General features: G+C 37.8%; 3 protein-coding genes across 4 annotated transcripts in view; 1 reads left to right on the plus strand and 2 right to left on the minus strand.

Moving 5' to 3' along the window:
• Positions 1-5,863: 5,863 nt before the first annotated feature.
• LOC122672512 (probable LRR receptor-like serine/threonine-protein kinase At3g47570) lies at positions 5,864-20,564 on the minus strand. Its single transcript, XM_043869974.1, has 4 exons — positions 20,547-20,564; positions 15,507-18,159; positions 14,519-14,949; positions 5,864-5,874 (listed from the first exon to the last, which is right to left on the minus strand). The coding sequence occupies exons 1-3, from the start codon at positions 20,562-20,564 to the stop codon at positions 14,561-14,563; spliced, it is 3,060 nt and encodes a 1,019-aa protein (XP_043725909.1). The 3' UTR covers positions 5,864-5,874; positions 14,519-14,560.
• On the minus strand, positions 6,511-9,410 carry LOC122672510 (NAC domain-containing protein 90-like). The gene is made up of 4 exons (XM_043869973.1): positions 9,353-9,410; positions 6,955-7,174; positions 6,821-6,833; positions 6,511-6,669 (listed from the first exon to the last, which is right to left on the minus strand). The coding sequence occupies exons 1-4, from the start codon at positions 9,408-9,410 to the stop codon at positions 6,511-6,513; spliced, it is 450 nt and encodes a 149-aa protein (XP_043725908.1).
• The window catches only part of LOC122671415 (pheophytinase, chloroplastic), a 33,760-nt gene continuing 18,473 nt past the window's right edge, over positions 7,380-22,666 (plus strand). The window contains exon 1 of one of the 2 annotated variants that reach the window (XM_043868610.1): positions 7,380-7,419. The gene's annotated coding sequence lies outside the window, so the exon portion shown is untranslated. The remainder of the gene's footprint in view (positions 7,420-22,666) is intronic. The other variant, XM_043868611.1, reaches the window with a different exon arrangement.

The following is a 22,666-nucleotide window of genomic DNA, read 5'->3' on the forward strand; positions in this document are numbered from 1 at the left end:
GCTGAAGTACTGCCATCAGATTCAAATTTTAGGAACCAAATGCAGAAACCTTGAAAACTAGACTTTCTGTTAATGTCGTTGTTGAGAGAAACAAAGTAAGTATCCTATTTAAAGGATAGTAACACTAATAATTAAGCAATTAATTAATATTCTACCAAAAGCTATGACTTTAGAAGTCAAGTCTTTTTCCTCTTATTACTTAGACCATTATTAGATCTAGCTTCATATGGCAATATTATAGTTAAAGGTAACCACCTCAATTGACAGTCATAGGAGACTATTGAAGCCCGTCTTTGGTGGGTCAATGAACTTCTAAAAGGACAATTGGGGCCAATCATCTATCTACCCCTAATTTAATGGGATTTGGGTTTTTTTTTTTTTTTTTTTAAGTAGAAGGAAAATTCATTGAGAAGAAGAATCAGTACAAGCAGAGGCATCTGTCACGCAAAGATTTAGAAACCACTGAGAGATAAGGGGTCAAACAATCGGGGACTCAACCGAAAGAATTGAACGGGCCAAGGAATCTGCCACAGAATTAAAGATGTGTTAGTATTGAAAATGTGAGCAGTGGCATTCATTGGTCTTGTTCTTCTGATCTTAACAAAGCCTTCCTTTATAATTAAGATAATGACCTTATCTTAATCACCATTTAATAATTAATTAAGGTAAGTGAGGGCTAAATTTAATGGATATTTCCACATCATCACCTTATTATATTTCCACCAAATTGTCAGTCATAGTAAGAGTTTGATTCCTATTATTTGAACGGATGGTTATATCAACATCAACAATTTTTAAGTAGATTAAAATATTTGGATAGTTTTGTTTTACTGACTTGGACCCACGTCGCCTTTTGTTAACTGTGTGAGTGACAAGGTGAAGTGTGGAATATTTCAAGGTCAAACTACCATTTGTGGTCTTCTGTCCCTGGTCCAAGTCAATTAACAAGGATCCATATTCTATGGGAGAGGCATAGGCAAGCCTCCTTCCTCTATGGTGGAGGGGTAGGATGGGGGCATCATACATGGGATTGAGCTCTTCTCCAACGAGCCCAACACGTTCAGGGAGCATCCAGCTATTAAACTGTGATGCACACATTCTTAGGTGTGCATTGAAATGTGTGTGGCACAGCCCAACCCTTGGATGCCCCGGGCACTCCTTGGGTGTTGACCTCCTTGGAGAGAAACCGGATCCTCATACAGGAGGGATAGGGGTCATTTCAATCAAAATGGGAAGAGAGAGAGAGAGGGGTTGGGGACTCACTGTATATTTAACGAGTCCAGATCAAGTCCAATGACATGTACCGTCCTTGGGACTTGATCTGAACTCATTTGGAATCTTGGGCCAACCTATGGGGCTCAATGATTCCAAATGAACTCGGATTAGGTCCCAAGGATAGTACATGTCATTGGACCTAAACCAAGCTCATATTTAACACCCCATTCTTATAACGTGTATGTAAATATTTTATTTGACGACGTCAAGTACTTTTTAAGGACGGATTGGATTGGCACCAAATGGTGGGCATATTGTTGTTGAAGGGTAAAATTTCGTAGATTTAAATTATTAAAGAAAAATGAATGTAACTAAAATATTTTGAATCAACTAATCTAAATCTTACCATGATTGAATAATTTTGGTTTCATGATTAAAATTAATTGTATTAATGTATAGTTAGATTTATGTTATGAAATTTATACTTCAAATGTAAAATTAATGATTAAATTATAGTCTTATAGATGTAAATGAAACCACCTGCATGTTAGATTAAAGGGATTTAATATAAATTAGTTGAACCTAATGGGCTAATTTCATTAGCAATGGATGGGTCAATTGGGTGGAATTGATTCATTTGGGTCAATAATTGAACAACGCAGGTCTCATCGCTGGTTGTAGAGCTGGATTGAGATGGAGGAGGAGACTCTTTCAGCTTTGGACTTGTTGATGAGCCTGTGGAAAGTGGAAACTGACTTTGTGAGCAACAAACTTGCAAAAGTTGCAAAAAAGAGTGAACCTCCATTGTGGGATTCGCCGTGGCTGCCTCACCTCTTTCTTTGGTGAGGGGAGTTTATCAGATTGGCAGGAGCGGAAAATTTTGGGGAACAAAGAGAAGTAACAGAGTAGGGTTTGCTACAATCGCAAGTAAGGAGAGAAAATTTTGATGAACTCAGGTCTCAGTATAGAACTCTGATTCTTCTGCCATCGTTTCCACTGCATTGGCACCCGTTTTATTTACATTAATCTGGTCAGATGGGCTTTGGCCTTAGAGATATCTCCAGAGAAGAGGTCCCTCGGATGGAAGCATCAAAGGTATTTAACCGAATGATTTTCTTCAAATGGTGTTTGCTTTAGAATTATGAAACGGTTTGAGAAGGGGTCTATACTCTTAAGAGCTAGGCACATGGCATGGTTTTTAGTTCATAAAAATCGGATACAAAGTTCAAGAAGGCAATTGTATTGGTTGAATGGGTTTTACATGGGTTGTGGTGAGTTATATTATATAATGTTGGTTTTGATTATTGGGAAATGTGAACCAATGTGTCTTTACACGTGGTCTTGAATAGATTGACTGAGTTACTCTCGGTTCATGAGAACCTCGAAGGAGATCTTTCAATAGCATGGGCATCTTGTATAATAAGATGGGTGGTTTCAATAGCATGTATGACTTTTAGTGGTTGTGCTTAACCGTAAGATGAAACGGTTGGACTAAGAGTTGGATATTTTCAAAAGAAGCATTTTTGTGAATCGTTGCAATGTTTCTCTTAACTCATCTTGTTGAGTTAAGATTTTTGGCTAATAAAAGATATTTTCTTTCTTAGTGTCGATGGTTGCACCACAGTTTGTTTTTATGACATTACATTGTATTGTTTATCTACTGTTTTGGTATTTTTCAAGAGACACCACCTCTTGAATTGGGTCATATTCATTATTACCATGGGCTATGTCTCCCAGTTTCTATTTTGGAAACTAGTGGACATCATAGCCCATTATTGTTGGTTCATTCTGTTTCAGTCCATATGTGGTTTATGTATTTTCATACTTTATATGAATAGTGGTACATGTTTTAAACACATGTTTATGATGTAAGGTGTTTAAGATATTTTCATATAACCATCATATGTTTGAATGCTTGGTTGATCACGTCTAATGGGCATTTATTTTGATTGGGTTATGATAAATCCAAGCACTGGCAAGTAAAGCCGGGTGACTGTATTTGTTGATCAAATTGGTTGTTGATAGAGACAAGTGACATTGTATACATATTGGTCGGGTGCTTATTCTATCATTATTTGTGCATAGATTTATGTCCATATTTACTTGGGAGCATGAGTTTTATTTGAATGTTATGCTATATTTGATATGCAAGTAAAATTGTATGGGTAAATTAGTATGTAAGTGTGGGGGTCACAGTTTTCTCACAAGGACATTCTCATTTTGTATTGGCTCATTTCTCTGAATGTGATAAACCCAATATGTGGGGGTTATTATGAGAATTTGTATATTTACATATTGAGTCTCTTTTAAGAGATATATAAAGCCAAGTAGAGTGATAATCTCTACTTGAAAATTGAATCTAATAGATATGTTTAGATTCTGTTATGTAAATATTTGAAAGGTTACCTTGGTTCAAATGTAGCATGTAAATACATGTGTTGGTGGGGGTGATTCATGGAATCAGTAATATAAACCTAAGTTATGATTCATGGAATCGGTAATATAAGCCTAAGTTATAGGTTCCACCATGGTTTTATTTTTATGGCTTCGTAAGAAAATCGGATCTGGAGCCATAAGGTTATGATTATAAATGATAGATATATGGTGATGACCAAAGCCAAATTGTGTTACGAAATACAAAGGGCATGGTCAGTAGAGAAATAAAGACTAATATGTCTTGGTTACATATATCTGGTGAGGCTAAGGAAGGTAGCATTATCAGCTTAGTATAGTCGGGATAGAAAATGACTAATACTATTATATAGCCTCTGACCATTATTGTTGTATACATTTAAGTAATGAGTTTAAAGCCTATGTCCTAGGTCATGTGATGGACACCCAACCTATGTGAAGAGGTTTAACTCCTGAATTAGGTTCAAAGGGTACAATCGAAGTCACCGGATGACCTGACTAGTACTACTAAAATTTACTCGTTCTGGCTACATGGGAAAGTAGTACCACCACAATGAAATGAGGATGAGTTAGATACTCTTAATCAAGCCAAATCCTACGAAATGTGGGGGTGTGTTAACTGTGGTGCGCATTGGATGACCTTAGTGGATGTAGGAGGTGAGGCCGCCTATCGATGAGAGTTTTAAAGGCGAACTCTTTAAACATCCATGAGACCAAGATAGGGGACAAGGCCAGTTAAAAATGTCCAATTTTGACATGAATGGGTTAAGTCACATAAGGTCGACTGGTAGAATATGGATGGTGAGCTTGCCGGCTACGCCAATGAGGAAAGGTTCAAGAAGTCTGACTTCACCCGTACTCTGTAGCGAAGTTCATCAGACCTAGTGTAGGTTCAAGTCCGAAAGACACCTGCAACGATGTGTCCTACTATGTTTAATATATTCACTAATTCAGTATTTTGTTTTATCGGTATTTTAAATCTGTGGGGGATTGTTGGATTTTTAATTGTTTTAAAATTAAAGATTCAAAATACAATTTTGTTGAAGGGTTGAGAGCTTTCCTAATAGACACCTAAATAGCCAATAGGTGCCTATTGGAAGACTTGTTTGAGTGGCTAACAAACAAGCCTTATGAGAAAAGACATGAGTTGGGACATATCTCTTGGAGACATCCCTTAGGGGTGTCTCTTCCTCTCCTATATAAAGAGAGGAGGTCTTGCTCATTCTCTAACAATTGTTTTTGAAATACATTTTTTTCTTCCCCACCGTAGTCGGTCAGTGTCGATGAATTAGTGAATATAGCCTTTGGACACCCTTTGTAATCACATTTGAAACTACAACCTATGTGATTAGAGAGTTGTTTTATCTTGGGGGTATAGATGCATGGTCAACCCAGATTGTAGAATTGGGGCATCTAAAAACCTTAAGGAGAGCATCGTTTGATGCGACTCAACTCTACCATTTATTGTTCGGGTTATACAAGAGAACGTGTATTGTTGATGCGGTACGATACTATCTGCCATACCAATCAGATAAGTCTTGTATTTACTATTTGTTTATAGTATCTCTAGTCTTATACTTGCTACCCATGATATTTTATTCCTACAACCTTACATATTAAAAAAAGAAAAGTTAAAGCATTGTGGCAATAGATCATGTATCTAAGGGAGGAGCAAGAAATGTTCTTTTATCATCCATCAAAAGAAAATGATCCTCATTAGAGATAATGATGATTCGTTTGCCCTAGCCTTTGGGTACTCCAGAGGAGATTGAAGATAGAAGGTGGAGGTACCTTCAAGAGTCAAGACTAGGCAACTTAGAAAAATGTGGGTTCGACTTTGAGTGGTGAGGATCATTGTGATTTAAGTGTTGGGGCATGATTTTTGGCAATGACCAGCAAATGGATCATTCATTCGGGTCCTAGCATGCAAAATGGTTTGGCTGCCATTCCAATTGGGAAAAAAAAATCATTGATTTGAGTAAAAAAAGCTTGAGGATTTGAGTATCAAATTGTTGGAAGAGACTTTTGGTTCAAAGGGGAGTCAGAAGAACCAAGGAAAAGCTCTCCAGTTAGGGTTTGAGCTTGGAAAGGTAAACCCTAAGTCCTCGTTGATTCCTTTGAGTATGTTGTTATGGTTTGATCCATTAAAAAGTTCCTTATAATGGTGTTCTTAAGTTGTTAAAATGATTTATATAGAAGGGGATGAAATCTCATAGAGTTGTTAGAAAAAAAAAAGTAGTAAAAACCCTATTTTAGGGTTGAGATTTCTCATATTGGGGTACCGATTCGATCTAGGGATCGACCGATAGTGCCCAGATGCCCAAGTAAGGTTGTAGAGATAAGTTTAGTTAAATATGGATGGTGGAGGATCTTACTCACTATTCCAAGAGTATAAAAGAGAGGTTTAATGCCTATGAAATATCGTATAGGGATCCAGATTGATCTGAAAAGGTAACAAAGAACTGCTAGATACACTCTTTGAGGACAATAGAGAGAGAGCATAGTACAGACACAAACACGTTAGGGGAATTTTCTTATCACTGCATGTTTTTCTAGTATTGTATATAGTAGGGGAAATATCACCCCCTCCCCTCTAAGTATCCATAATATCAACCCAATACCCAAGTTTTGAATAATGATAATACCCTCCCCTACTTTCCCAAGATTCTATCAACCGTACCCTAATCGTTAAAAACGCCATTAAGTGATGATGTGGCATGTACAAAATTTTTAAAACCCCAAAATACCCTTAATATAACTCTATTCCAATTTTGCCATCCCCTACTCTCCCTATTGTGTCTTCTTCTCCCATTTCCTGTTCTTCCTTTTTGCTTCTTCTTCTTCCACCAGCACCACCATCATCACCACTACTACCGCCTCCGATCATCTTCCACCGCCACCACCACCACCACCGCCAGAAGCAACTGCTTGGTGTAGGTGCATTGTCAACTCGCTTGTTGTGGCTCTTGAGGGCCTTCGATCAAATGCTCGCAAGCTCCCCGATCCTACATACACACAACACAAACTATATTCCTGCCTTAACTGCAAAATTTGTTATTAATGTCTCTCATCAGTTCCAATGAAAGTAATAATCCTACAGGGGATGCGAATAGTTCTATGTTAAGACTTATGTATTTAGTACTCTCTCTTTAATTGTTGTCTTTTAAGAATGAGTTCTACCCGAATCCCTAACAAGAGCTCTCAATCTACTTTAGCAAAAAATTTGCTATGTTTAGTAAGTGTTAAAGTTACTCACAATTGGATTTGGAGTTGAATTAGTTGAAGAAGAAGAGGCTTGTTCAAGGATGGCTCGGTACTCTCGGTCACCTTCCACTAGGAGCTTTTCCTTTGTAGGACACTATGGTTTTCTTCATTCCGATAACTCGATTCCCTGAGGAATAGGCGTAGCCAGGAGAGCCTGTCGCTTTCCAGTATCCGGAAGTGGTGGTTCGGTTGGGTCTTCCACCGCCACGGGCTTCCCTCGCTTGTCTTGGCGTGAAGAAGAACCATTGTTCAGGGTCTCTATGACACAGCTCCCCTGAAAAATCTGAAACCAAAAACATAACAAAAACAGATTCAGAGAAAAAACCAAAAAAAAAGAAGGTGAAGAGCATGATGATCGAGCAGAAATGCGAAACACAGAAATTGTTCAGTAAATTTATCGATAAGAGAAGGAACTTATCTGCTGCAGGAAGGAAAAGGAGAGAGAGAGAGAGAGAGTCAATTGCTTTCTGGAATCTCTTAACTCAAATCTGCTTTACATAGTTGCTCTGTTCCATCTGCAACTACTGTGACTCTTCTTGTCCAATTTCGATTATTTTGATCTTTGACAAAGTTTGAAATAGTTAATTATCGATCTAATAAACGATCCCAAATTTTACTTCTCTAATAGTCTATTCTCTATCATTCTTTTGCTTAAATTGAGCTACTAACTAGTTGAGAAAAGCTTGAATTCAAGCAGGTCCGAGTTGTTTTCATGGTAGAAGAGCTCATGCTGTGTATCTTGGATCTAGTTCCAACTAGGATTCTTTGGGATTTTTTGAGGTCATAATTATAATTCTCTGTGATTAACCATATTATGGCTAACCAATTACAGAATGACACGTTACAGGTCGGAAGCATAGTAGAATCAACTACCCGACCCGGCCTGAACCATGTGAGTCCTGGGCGAACCAAAGTATACTGTACCCAACACTCAAATCGGATATCGGCTTAAAATCAAATGAACCACTCCAAGGCTTCGTATCGAGTCAACCAGGAGACTGAGGTTAGGAATCGGCCTAGGTCACTCAGACTAACTCATAAAACTTGTGCGGCAAGCAACTAAACCCATGTGGTAAGTTAACTTGGGCAGAACCCGAGCCAATTAAGATCACCTCAGATTCGCCGCAACACTGCGTTTTATTTTCCTTTCCTTTTCTTAAATGTATCTTAGCACTCCTTACAGGTTTTGCAACACCGATGAAGAAGGAGATTGGGTTCTTATCGCTCGTCTGTCATTGTAGTCTTCCCTATTGAACCCTGGTCTTCTTAAGGCTTTGTTTGTTTCTATGTAAATTTACATGTAAAATTTTATACATTAAAAAATTTACAGTGTTTGGTATGCATTCTTAGAATGCATTCCAAGTCGATTTCGTATTCTTGGGCGATATAAACAATTGTTTTTATCGTTCGAAAATGCAACATCGACCTAGAATACATACCAAAAAACAGCTTAGAGAAGAAATAATATCCCAGCGTTTCACATCATATATACACCTGACCATATCAGCCATGTTGATGATGTCTTTGTCCAAATGAACAGGTTAAAGTCTGCAAAATGAGAAACCTACCATTTGTTGTCATGTGTCTCTTGGTCCACTCAAGTTGGATGTATATATGGATTTGGTTGTATTAATTTTCTTTTTTTGTGGTTAATGACATGTTGGTGGAAATTGCCTTTCTTTTGTATTAAACTTTGGCAAAGATCATTCACCCTCCAATGGGATTACAAGGTTTTCCTTCTGAGGGGTATGGAGGGTGAATGATCTTTGCCAACCCCCGTCATGTCGTTTGCCCTCCAGAGTGGTGACTTGACAGATGCTCATCATCGTCATGGGAGGCCTCCAGGGGAAATGACAAAATGAGATGTTTATACATATTACCTATCATACCCTTGAGTTATCCTAGTGGAATGATGATGTGGAGAGTGACGTCTTTTTTTATCCTTTCAAACGTTGGGTGGACCGTTGGATTCTTAAGTATGGTGCACTAACCAATGAATCGTTTACGTATGCTCCCGTACGTGGAACATTCACCCCCCCCCCCCCCTCATGAAGGGATCTGATTGGAACTTGTCCAAAGACTAGAGTTTCCTGCTTCCACACAAAACAACATACAACAGAGCATCCGGAGAAAGAGTTTGGTTCATTAGGAGTGTGAATCGATCTCTATATCCCTGAAACTGAAGAAAATAAAATTCTGTATCTACAAAAGAGCTCATCAGATAATCCATTGAGGGCCCATCGATAAAGACCAGATGGAATAAGAATCCACGACAAAAGAGTGAAAAATGAAAAGGCCAACAATATAGAATCTACGAGATTCACAGGCCAATATACTGATGAGCTCTGAGTGATTGAAGATTTTAGAGATAGATCCAACCAGTGAAGAAGGAAAATTATTACTTGAACAACACAGATCTCATCACTGGTTGTAAAGCTCGATTGAGACGGTGGAAACTGACCTTGTGAGCAACGTCGATGAAAGGACTGTCGAGGAACCTTCATTGTAGGATTCTCCATGGCTGCCTCGCGGCCCTCGCCTCTCTGGTCCGGGGAGTTTATCGGATCGCCAGGAGCGGTAAATCCCGGGGAACAAAGAGAAGATTTTGATGAAACTCTGATTCTGCCATCTTTTTCCACTGGGAGAACGATGAGAGAGAAATGTTATAGAGAGCGCACACAGTTTACAAAAAAATTCGGGTGAATAGTTCGTATAATGGTTTGGACAGGATTTTTAAAAAGTCGTTTGAAAAATTCGGTTAGGTTTTCAAAGATTCGCTTATAGGTTAAAAAACGGTAGGAGTTTACAAATTCGCGTATCCTTTGAAAAAATCGGGTGCGTTTTGAAAGATTTCGGTTATGTTAAAACGTTCATCTAGTGTTTGAAAGATTCGTGTTGATTTCCAAAAATATCGGCTAGGGTTTGAAGATGGAGAAGCGTTTAAGCAAACGAGATCGAAATTCCATCTTTCTGGAATCTCTTCACTCGAATCTGTTTTGCATAGTTGTTCAGTTCGATCTACAACAACTGTGACTCTCTCTAATTAGATAAGCAGACAATTGCTTTCTTCTTCTATTTGTCAAATTTCGATTACTTTGATCCTACAACAGAGCATCTAGAGAAAGGGGTTTGGTTCATTAGGAGTGTGAATCTCTCTATCCCTGAAACTGAAAAAATAAAATTCTGTATCTACAAAAGAAGCTTATCAGATAATCCATCAATGGCCCATCGATAAAGACCAGATGGAATAAGAATCCACAACGAAAGACCAACAGTGTAGAAGAATCTACCAGATTCACAGGGCCATAAACTGATGAGATTTGACAGATTTAAGATTTTAGAGATTAGATCCATCCAGTGAAGAAGGCAAATTATTACTTGAACAACGCAGGTCTCATCTCATCTCTGGTTGTAGAGCTCGATTGAGACGGAGGAGACACTTTCAGCTTTGGATTTGTTGATGAGCCTGTGGAAACTACCTACCTCCATTGTGGGATTCCGCCATGGCTGCCTCACCTCTCTGGCCTGGGGAGTTTATCGGATAGCCAGGAGCGGTAAATCTTGGGGAACAAAAGAAAATAATAGGGTAGGGTTTGCTGCAATCGCAAGCAAGGAGATAATATTTTGATGAATTCAGGAAGAGATGAGAAAGAGGTGTGAATGTGTGAGATAGAGCGCACACAGCCAGTTTGATAAATTTTGGACGAAAAGTTCGCATAAGTTTTTTCAATAGGACTTAAAAAAACAATACAGACAGATTTGTTAAAAAAAAATTTCTTTCAAAAAATTAGGTGAGGACTTGAAATATTCTTTCAAAAGGTCGTGTATGATTCTAAAAAATCGGATACACTGTGAAAGATTCGTTTGTAATTTAAAAAATCGGTTGGATATAACCGTTCGGTTATAGGTTTGGAAAAATTCGTATGGATTTTAAAAAATTCCGATTGAGTTTGAAAACAATAAAAGAACTTGTTCAAAAGTTGTAAAACCAAATGCCAAGGCCAGGCGATTTTGGAACAAGTAGAGGATCAAACATCCCTTCATTCAAGCATAGGACCAAATCTCCCTAATCATCATATTAAGATTCACAGAATAGTCGAAACCCTTCGACAAACTTATAATCATCAGCTTCAAAAAAATGACTTGTGTCCAAAAAATCTATAGCGACCAAAACAACTGTTGAAACCTGGTTTTCTTAAGGAGAAAGGTTTTAATCACCGCTCAAGATGATGATAAATTCACCATGATGTGTTATATGTTTGGACCACCGTTTTAAAATCAGGAATCGGATCAATGAATCTGTGGCCTATTTGGATCGGAATTAACTGCTATTGATCTTGATTTCTGTTAGGATTTAGGGTTTAAGCACAAGGTTGCTTAAAGCATTACACCCTGAGTATCTAGTTTGGAATATCCAGACTGTTGCCTCCAACTAGTATTTATAGGAAAACTAGGGTTTAGGTCAGCTGGACTAATTACTAGATTGTCCCTCACAACCTCAGTATTAATAGAAGTAGGATTATATTAGAATATATGAAAGGATATTACATAAATACCCTTATAATTTTCACCCCTCCTAAATCCTAATCGTTGCTTCTTGAATCGAATCCAAATCAACCGATTCCTAATCATTTTATTTATAAGTCATTTTGAATAGGACCAATTCATGGGCCGATTCCTGATTCTAATGAAAGTATGATACTTCCCTTTTTGTTAACTGTATTCTTTATTATTAATAAATGATTTGTGTAAATCAGTTAGTTCTCTTTGATAGTCTCCTATTGACCTTAATGAATGCTAGTACGAGGAAATAAATAATCTGTCTATCTTTATCCTCTTCTGTTCTATTTCTACTACTTTTAAACCATTTGGATCTAGACATGCTTCCTATTGGCCTACATGAATAGAGGTGCATCATGACACACCATTCCATTGAGAGCTCTCGCATTTTTATCCGCTGGTGTAACTGGAGCTGCTGTGTGCATCGTGCGGTGCAGCAACGGCCATGTGTGCACAGCGGATCTGCTGTAACTGGAGTTGCTGTGTGCATCGTGCGGTGCAGCAATGGCCATGTGTGCACAGTGGGTCCGCTGTAGCTGGAGCTGCTGTGTGCATCGTGCGGTGCAACAACGGCCATGTGTGCACAGCGGATCCCACTGTGCGCACATGACCGTTGCTGCGCCACACGATGCGCACAGCAGCGCTCCAGTTACAGCAGCAGATAAAGGTCCAGAGCTCTCAGTGGAACCATAATCATTAATGGTAGCTACTAAAGAGCTCCCTTTCCTATTCAATTGCAAATCATGTACTGCAAGGAATTAACCCAAGTCGTTGGTCATTCTTACTGTATTAAGTCCTTATATCTTAGAAGCCTTGATGATTGATGCAAATTAACACCCAGCAATTCATCACCCCTAAGCAACCATTGCATAACTTTAACAATAATATCTCTTAGCTAAAGTCACGAGCATTTGGTAACGAGACAAGAGATTTTCATCGATTTTTAAGTACAAATCCTTGCAAATGATCGAGTTTGATGCATCAATAAAACTTAGTTTTATTTAAATCTATCGATTTATAGAAATAATAGGATAAAAAATCATGATTTAAACACATTGATCACAATTTTTTGAAACCTACCATTTTTTTTTGTGAAATCTTCTTTTTCTATGATATCTCCAGCAATCTTTGATCTCAAAAACAAAATCATAGTTTGATAGTTACAAGGGCATTTAATGGCTGTATCAATGTGAATCGCTTGGTATCGATCATATCGATATGTATCAAGTTGTATCGATCGTACTGAGCCGTAACAATCGATACTTACCGATACGTAGCAATATTCTCACAGAATCTTTAATGTACATATTGTGAGTATCGGTCTGTATCGCATCGTATCAATTCGTATCGACCGATACAATATAATACCAATCCAGACATACTATTTTCTGAAAAAAAGATACTTGTCGGTGGTATGTATCGTATTGGTATCGACTAATACCGATACTTATCGGTTCGTATCGTATCAGTCGATACTTTAAACCATGCCTGTAAGATGAATTCAGAAGAAACACCAAATCTATTTCTGAAAAATAAAATTGTAATGATTCAGATAAGAAAATGAAGCAAAATTCATTACCCTATTCATGTTGGTTACCGTATTCTACGGTTACCTTGTTCATGTTAACCCAGCTTTTTCTTTTAGATTTAGTTGCCTTTTTTTTCCGTTTTTAATGGAATGGTGGAATCTCTAAATCTCTCTTACATAGTAAATTGAATTTTGCTAAACCTGGTTCACTGGACCGAACTGATTTGGGTTTGAGGACCAACTCTACTGGGAAGGATGCTGATCAGTCGTTTGTTGGTAATAGATTCGCTCCATTACAGGATGTGGAGCCTATTGTGACTAGTGAAGATGGTGTTGAGGGTTCTGCAGTACCTCGTGTACCTGATCGCAGTCCAGGTCGGGCCAACTTCGCGCATTGCTCCACTTCTCCAATCTCGCATTGATGAATGTTGGGGCATGGAATACTCGGGGTTTAAATGATCCCAATAAGCGCAGGGCGGTGTTCGATTGGGCTATGAAGAATCAGCTTGTGGTTTTTGGTTTGATGGAAACACGTGTTAAGCCAAGGATGATCCGTGGCTTGCGTGACAATTTTTGCAGTTGTAGTTTTATTCATCCTAACAAGGAGATCAATGGCTGTGCAGACTATTTAGCTGGTTTGGTGTATCTATCTCAAGATGTTTCTAGACTAGATTGTCTTCTAGAAGCTCTTTCCATTATAATTAGGAATGATGCTAATGGAATGACATACTACAGGTTGTAAGTTTTAATTACTTTCTACAAATATAAGCTCCTTTTAACCAAAAAAAAAACATACAACAGAGCATCTGGAGAACGGAGTTTGGTTCATTAGGACTTTGAATCATCTCAATTTTGAATTTTTTTTTTTTTTAAAAAGAAAAGGAGTATGAGCCCACAATTTTAACCCATTCACATTCAAATATTCAATTAACGTGCCACAGACATTTCTCACAAGAGTTGCAAATGTTAGAACCATAGTTAGCGATTATAATGAAATGCTTGAAAGGCTGCCAAGATACATGATAACAACATTTCTAATAGATAACTATCAAAATATCTGAATCTTAGGGTGAATGTGGAGATCCATATAAGACATAAAGACTACAATTTCAGTCGAAGCAAATGCTTTATAGCGATCATGACCAAGAGGCATCAAAAGGGAATATGACCTCAGAGGATTGAAATTAGATTATATTTTTAGACCTTTTAATTAAAATTAAGGGCAGAACCGTCTAATTTGGCCCCAGTGCAGCCGATCGACAAATACCACCCGTTATTGTGTTGGTGGAACGATTCTAACTGGGGTAAATCTGTCCAAAAAAAAGTCGTTAATCAGAATTGAGGGCAAAACTATCTGATTTGACCCCATACAGCTGATTTGTGTTGGTATTGATATCGTATTTTAAAAGTATGGTATGAATAACTCTAGATCATCCTACCTTTGATACATGACCAAGAAATTTCCTTTCCCCAGGTTTTTCATGAGTATTAAGCAACCAATACAACACGATAATTACAAAGATATAAATTCAGAATCACTTCTAATCAGACGTAGTTGTTCTATATTGATAGATTCTAGCTTCAAAAAAATTTCCTTTTGATTAAATGTAGCTCCCTCACAACATTGTTCATGTTCATACGTTCTCTTGGCGATTCCATGGAACACTGGACTGCAATTTCAATTATTGACGTTATGCAATTTTGCAATTTATCTGTCAAATGACTAGGTCCTTCAGCTCTGTTGATATAATCCTCTTCAATTTCTCCACTTTGTTCTTCCTTGGGTAGGAGTGTTGGATCTAAAATTTGCATCACATCTACAGGTAAAGCTGCTAATGCAAAGTTATGGAGATTTAAGTCATCAGTGAACATCTGATCTGTTGGATTTTTCCCAGTGAACATCTCCAATAAAAGGATCCCATAGCTAAACACGTCCCCTTGTATACTTGCTTTTTCACCCATGCCATATTCTGAAATTTAAAAACCTCTCATTGTTAGTATAACGATAAGAGATTTGCATTTTTTTTTTTATACAATCAAGAAATTACGACATGAATATGAAAATTGTGAACACGTTATTCAAAAATAGCAAGTTACATAGTCATTTCTTCAATCTGTGAAGCATGATTCTTTTAATTATATTAAAAAAGAACCAATCTAAATTCTTCAATATAGTTAGATACCAGGGTCAATGCACTCCTAGTATAACCAATTCCTAATTAAAACGAATATGAATAAAACCATGATCCAATCTATGTAAGATAGAAAAGTGTATTGGTATACTCAATCAAATATCTAGAGCAGGATCTGAATATCCAAGATAGTTGGATTGAAATATTAACCCTCATAGACAAGATCTTTAAATTTGGACCCTTTTTCTAAATCATCATTCGGGTCATGTTTATAACCCTACAACGGATTCTGGTTAGAATAGACAACAAAAAATTAGTACATGTCATTTAAATCTACATAATCAAAATTTAATACATTGATAGCTCAAAATAAAATTGTATAGTTTATTTGTTACCTGGAGCAGCATAGCCAATAGATCCTTTTATCCCAATGGTGCTAGTTTGATTCTGGGATGAATTATCGTCCAGTTCTAAAAGTAGTCTCGCCAAACCAAAATCACTAACATGTGCAGTCATATCACTGTCAAGTAGAACATTGCTTGGTTTCAAGTCACAATGAACAATTGGCGCATAACAATTATAATGAAGGTAATCCAAAGCAGAAGCCACGTCGATTGCTATGTTTAATCTTTGAAGAAGGCTTAAATTCCTTGAATGATTATGTGCCTCCACTAGCAGATGCAACCAATCATCTAGACTCCCATTGGGCATGAACTCATAAACAAGAGCTTTGAAATCGTTGCCTTTTGAATCAAGACTTGAACAGGATGTTAAAATCTTGACAAGATTTCGATGCCGAATGTTTCTTAATGCTTTGCATTCAGCCATAAAGCTCTTGTAAACTCTTGGATTTTGAAGGTTGAGCACCTTGACTGCGACAATAGTTTCATCTTGGTTGAGAATTCCTTTGTAGACAGAGCCAAAACTACCAGAACCTATGAAATTAGCAAGAGAAAATCCTCCAGTAGCTTGGAAGAGTTCTCTATAAGAAAGCTTTAAGAACTGATCGCCGATTAACGGTGTGGATGGAGGTTTACTTTTTGATCTTCTTATCCAAAAAAGAGTAAGAAAGGAAGATATCAAAAGAAAACCAAGAACCACACTGATTATCACCAAAACAATTCTAAAAGCATTGGACTTCTCTCGTTTTGTTGATCCATGGTTTGTGCATATAGGCAGTTGTAGCTCTACAATTCCCCCACAAAGCTTATCATTTTCGTTCACTGAAATTGCACTTGAATTTCCAAAGATTCCTTTTGTTGGTACCTCCCCCTCAAGATTATTGAAGGATAAATTCAAATTGTGCAATACTGAAAGTTTCTCTAGATCTTTTGGGATTTGCCCTGATAAGTTGTTGAGTGAGAGATCTAAATCTTGAAGCCCCTTCAAAAGAGTCAAAGATTGAGGAATGGTTCCTTCAAACAAATTACCCCCCAATAATAGATGTTCCAAACTATTACAATAACCAATGGAGGATGGAATTTCTCCAGACAGTTTGTTATTGGAGATATCTATTCTAGAAAGAGCCTTCAAGTTGCCAATTTCAGTTGGTAGGGAACTGATCAGAGAGTTATAAGATAAGTCCAGAGATATCGACAAGTAGGAAATAAGAAAGAGTTGTTTAGGTATTTGACCTTGGATGTTGTTATTATAAAGGCTTAGGTACTGTAACCGTTGACAATTTCCAATGTTGGAAGGAATGTTTGCATTCAAGTTGTTGGCTTCTAAATGGAGTTTAAACAAATGAGTGAGATTGCCTATAGAGGAAGGTATCCGTCCTGAAAGTCTGTTTTCATCCAAGGCTAATATTTGAAGCTTCAGAAGTTTCCCTATGCCAGACGGAATATTACCTTCCAGCAAGTTCCGTTCCATGCCCAAACAAGTTAAGTTAACGAAATTCTCAATCCCAATAGGTATGGTTCCAGATATTTGATTCCCTCCCAAATAAAGTATTGAGAGATGTGTTGAGAGATTGGCTTTAAAGTTGGGAAGGGGACCCTTAAAACCATTATCTCTTAGGCCCAAACTTTCTAAATTTGTACAATTAACCAAAGAATTTACAAAATCTAAATCATCAGCTTCCCCTGCTCCACATTGATTTTCATTAATACTGAACCATTGAAGGTTTTGAAGATTTCCCAAGTTTTTAGGGACGGGTCCAACAAAATTGTTTCCACCGAGATCAAGAATTTCGAGTGTTGAAATATTTGAGATGGAACTCTGAATGCTCCCTGAGAAAAGGTTCAGTCCAATTTCTAGTATTTTGAGATTTGGAAGAGTGAGGCCTATGTCTTGTGGAAGGCTCCCATGAAGTTGATTTTTAAGAAGAGAAATGGATTCAAGAGATGAGAGATTATATAGTGAGACAGGGAACATACCAGATAGCTTGTTTTGATCAAGTGCTAGAGCATATAAGTTTGTTAGCCGATCAAAGGATTTTGGAATGCTCCCCTGCAATTCATTTCCACCCAAAGAGATAGCTTGGATGGATGAAATGTTCCCAAAAGAACCTGGTATTTCTCCTGTCAAGCCATTACCATTAATAGAAATTATCTCTAGCTTTAACAAAGATGTAAATAGTTCAACCGGAATCTTCCCGACAAGATTGTTATTGGAGGAGTGAAATACTCTAAGACGGGTGCAGTTGGATAAGCTGGTAGGAATTTCTCCTTGAAGACTATTGTTAGTAAAACTAATGAGTTGTAGTCGAAACAGATTACCAATCTCTTGGGGGATTTTGCCCTGGAAGCTATTGTTTGAAATGATGAGGAAACGAAGGAAAGTGAGATTCCGTATGGAAGGAGATAGGCTTCCTCCCAAGCCCTTTCCTTTTAAATTCAAGCTGATAACCCGTTGTTGATGACGATGGCCACATGTGATCCCAACCCAGTTGCAGAAATGGATGGATTCATTCCAAGAACTCAGTGCTCCATATGGATCATATATTTGTTTCTTAAATTCGAGCAAAGCAAGTCGATCATGGGTAACTGATTCTAGCAGCCTCAATGAGCTCCCAGCAAAGAGGAGAATGTTGAAAACTAGAATAAGCTAAAGAAGTGCCATCAGAATCAAATTTGGGAATGCAAATGCAGAAACCATTCATATGAAATTTTGAGTTGTGGTAGGATAGCTAATCTCTCTTATTTATAGGACGATAGTGCTAAGAAACAGGGCGTAGGGAAACTATGGTTATAGACTTGTAGGTGACCTCATTGGCAATCAAGGTGTGGACGAAATTTTGTTGCTACACTTGTAGCTGGAGCACAAGGTTGGCAACCAAGGAAATGGGATCTTAAAGGGTATTTTAGAAAGTACTTAAACCTAGGAGGGTATTTATGAACCCAAAAGGGTAGTGAATTATTCTATTTCCTTGGCTACCAGTCTTGTAGCAGGAATGTTGTGTAGCAGCAAAAATTTTTCCATCATATGAGACATGAAATCCCTCTTTGGTCAGTCAATGAATTTCTACCGACACAAAGGGTATTTGGCTCTCCACCAACTATGGCAGGAGTTGGAGGATCCAGCCCAACAAAAACAGGGGTCTTAGGGTCATTTCATAGGCGGACCCCCTTATGGAACGACCAATCCCCCCCCTTGTTTTTGCTGGGCTGGATCCTCCAACTCCCGCCACAATTGGAGGAGATGATCTAGGTCCACACAAAGGACTAGTTGCCAAGGGCTATGGACCACTAAGGGGTGACTTGACTGAATTGGGTGATAATAAGCCATAGACTTTAAATTGATGGCCTTGGTTCTATATTTGTACGAGAACAAGAATGTACGAGAATGGGTTCCATCCACCCTTGGTTCTATATTGATGATGGAACCTACCATTTGTTGTTATGTGCCCCTTGGTCTAGTCAATTTGGATGTATATATGGAATTTGATTGTATTAATTTATTCTTCTTGGTGGTTGATGCACATATTGGTGAAAATTGCCCTTCTTTTGAGTTAAACCGTCAGATTAAATCGATAAGACGAAGCGTAACCCATGGAATTTGCGATGGAAGCCATTATAGTCTACAATGACTCATTTTGCAAGTGGGTACGTACGATCCAATGACTTATCTTTGGAAAGATCTTGCAATTTTTCCATTTGCATTTTGTGTGTGTGTGTGTGTGTGTGAAAGAAAAAAAACAATGGCTCCATCTAGTTGCAAAGAAAATAAAATAGAAATTTTTATAATCAATATCTAACATCATTGTGTAATTAACTTCAAAAGATATTTTTTTAATCTCATTATTGAATTTTTTGATATATATTTTGCAATCAATTTTCTTAGTTTTAATAACGCAAATAAGAGTTTCATTTGAGTAATATGATTACCATATTTAATAAGAGCTTAAGTTAATTACACAATATAATTACAAAATTCTCTATTTTCTTTTTAAATATGATTTCTCTTTCCTTTCCTACCCTTCCAATTAGAATTTTTTTTTTTTTTGATAAAAAGATAATTTATTGATAAAAGGAGCATGAGCCACTTGGCGCTTCTTCTACACATAGGAGATGGAGCCAGGGAATGGAGACATGTCAAATAGTCAGAAATGCAACTAATAGAGCCTTCCTGACCAAGGTATCAACTATGAAGTTGATATGCCTTGGAATACATAAACTGTGGTATGTTTAGAGGGTATTATACCCTATAAACAGTAAAGAAATACAATCCACATTTGCATCCCAAAGCTCGAATATTGTGGATATAGTATTGTTCGTAATTTCATAGGAATGCATATTTGTATGCAGAAACTTTCACTATATACATGTAGGACCTTTAAACTATGAGAGTGACCTTGAAGTAATTTAATGTCGAACAACTCATTAGACAAAAAAAAAAAGAGAAGAATTGATAGTATAATAAAAATGCCAGAGTTTCCTTAGACTGACTGAGCTAATAAGTGAAGGGTGTCTCATCAATTTTAGCCATAGTAAAAGATGATATGATAATTCTGACTATTTTAGAGATGATGGAGGGTTAGATTAACCACATCTCAAATTTCAGGATTTAATTCAATCAAATATGTTCACGTGTAATAGTATGTTACCCCTCTAATTTTTAATGGTCCTTGTATGTCTATAAACGAATTTTTATCTGCTGCTATAGTTGCAGCGCTGTTGTGCGCATCATGCGGCACAGCAGCGAGCCCTTTTATAACCCACTTGCATAAATACACCCTTTTATAACCCACTTACATAAAGTAAGGTCAAACTGACTGAGAAGGACAACCCCAGGTGGACCCCTTGATCGCTATAGCCAGGCAAAAATAAAGGAGTGTGGGCACACACGTGGACAGGACAGTAGAGTTGTCAAAAATTCATTGGGTAAGGAAAGCAAAGCTTTTTTTTTTTTTGATAAGAACAAGGGAAGCAAAGCCATGTGAATGTGTAATACCATAAGAAAAGGCGATATAGAATTCCAAATTACTCTCTGACCTGTCTCAATCTACCCATTCTTCCGGGGAGGAGAGACTAAATTATAAGAGAAAGTGAGTTAAAAAAGGGAGAAAAACAAAAAGGGCGAAAAACAAAAAATCCTCTACAGTCCTCTAATCTTACGGTGCATTGTAGTGCAGGTTTGGGAGCTCAATATTTGGAAGATGTGATATCCAACGGTGTCAAGCTTGAGAAAAAAGAAACAAAAAAAAACAAAAAATTGCCTTGCATCGAGGTTGCACCGTTGGATGAAGCTTCTTTCACGTGTCGAGTTCTCAAGCCCACACTACAGTGGTACCGCAAGATGCCCGAACTGTAGAGAATTTTAATCCGAAAAAAAATCCCCACATTAATACAATCCAAATAGTTTGTTCGATGTTTAAAAACACAATTGCCACCGACCAGGATCTGATTGACCTATGAAGTTAAATTGACACATTAAAACCTTCCCTTAACCTAAAAAGTTTCATGGTTCTATGTTTTATAAATTCCATGTGATGCTGTGTTGGTGAGGTTAGAAAATTCCATTCCTAAATTATTTAGTTATCGACAAATATAAATTTAGGTCTATTTGTCCACAAAATTTGGTCTTTATCAGATAGTAACCTGGGTGTCCTGATAACCTTACCGGGATGGGATGCCTAGGAGTGATATTGTGCCCTTTTCATAACTCATAGTTTGATGCTTTGGTTCTTCACAAATGACAGATCAGTAATTTCTAAAAAAAAAAAAGTATAAAACTCACTAATTGGAGAGGAGTTGGAGTTGGAGAGGATTTTTTTCCACTAGTTGTGGGAAACCAATAAAGATGAAACTTAGATTGGTTCTTAAGAGGATATTTGCAGGCTAAGCAACTCATAGATTTAGAAACTGGAGATTATCAAGAATTGGAACTCATAGATCTCAACAACAATGTTATCTCCGGTGAAATTCCTGATGATATTTGCAGGCTAAGCAAGCTTCATACTCTGTTTCTCAACTCAAATTTTCTTGAAGGAGGAAAGAAAAAGGGAAATTTTCATTGACACCCCCTCTGTTGGGTCGTGGAATTAATGCCACCCCATTAAGGCCCAATATATCAATTTGAACCCAAAAACTAACGGACATAACTGATAGTTAACTGAATGAGAGTAAAATGTCCAAACTATCCTTTATTCTAAAAACTTAAAAAACCCATCTCCAACCTAATTTCTCCTGCGCAACCCTAGAACCCCTTGTTGTACCTGTGAACACCCACCCACACACCCTTGCTCAGTCCCTTGCTGTATGTGGAGGTAATTTGAAGGAAATTGATGTTTATCATTCCACTCAACCGTTTGGTTGTTGAGAAAGTTCCAGAGAGTGTGAGGTACAGAGGTCGGAGGAGAAAGGCATATAGCGGGGAAGAAGACGATGGCGGCCTTTCATCCTCGTCGGAGCCAGCATCCGTTGCATTCCATCCCTCGGTCCAGTGGCAGTAAGGACTTAAAGGCGAGAAAGGAGGAGAGAGAGAGAGAGAGAGATTCATGGCGGAAGATTTGGGAAGGCGAGATCCTCTCTCTCTCTCTCTCTCTCAGAAATAAGATTTCCAGGGTTATCACTAATCAAGGGTCAATATTGTTGAGGTAGTGGAAGATTTCTTCAATTTATTTTTTTGGGGCACCCAAAAGTACTGATTTTCCCCCAATTTTTTGGTTTTTCATTTCATTGTATGTTCTTGTGGGTTTTAGCGTCGAATGAATAGAATTTGTGCTTTAGAATTGTCATTCTAGAATATGAATTCCTAAACTGGACCAGATTTGGTTTTAGGCCAAGATGTTGGTGGCTCTGATGCATCGACAACAGATGGAGATGTGGGTGCGATGCCGGGAGCAGCGGCTGGGCACACCGATCACGATGGTGGAGCATGCAACGATGGGCAGGATGCGTAGTGCACTAGTGTTCTCACAGATTTCTATTCAACAAATAAAGCAGACCCAAATTGATCATTTAAGTAGCCAAGCAAGCAGATCCAGATCAGCAAACCAAGAACCTAACATCCAAATCGATCAGAACAGAGTGTGTGTGTGTGTGTGTGTGTGTGTGAAGCTGAAGCTGGGTTTTGATGGGTTAATTTCCCTTGTGTTTTGCTCATCTATGTG

This window comes from Telopea speciosissima, chromosome 8, assembly GCF_018873765.1.
Source record: "Telopea speciosissima isolate NSW1024214 ecotype Mountain lineage chromosome 8, Tspe_v1, whole genome shotgun sequence".
NCBI classification, from domain to species: Eukaryota; Viridiplantae; Streptophyta; class Magnoliopsida; order Proteales; family Proteaceae; genus Telopea; species Telopea speciosissima.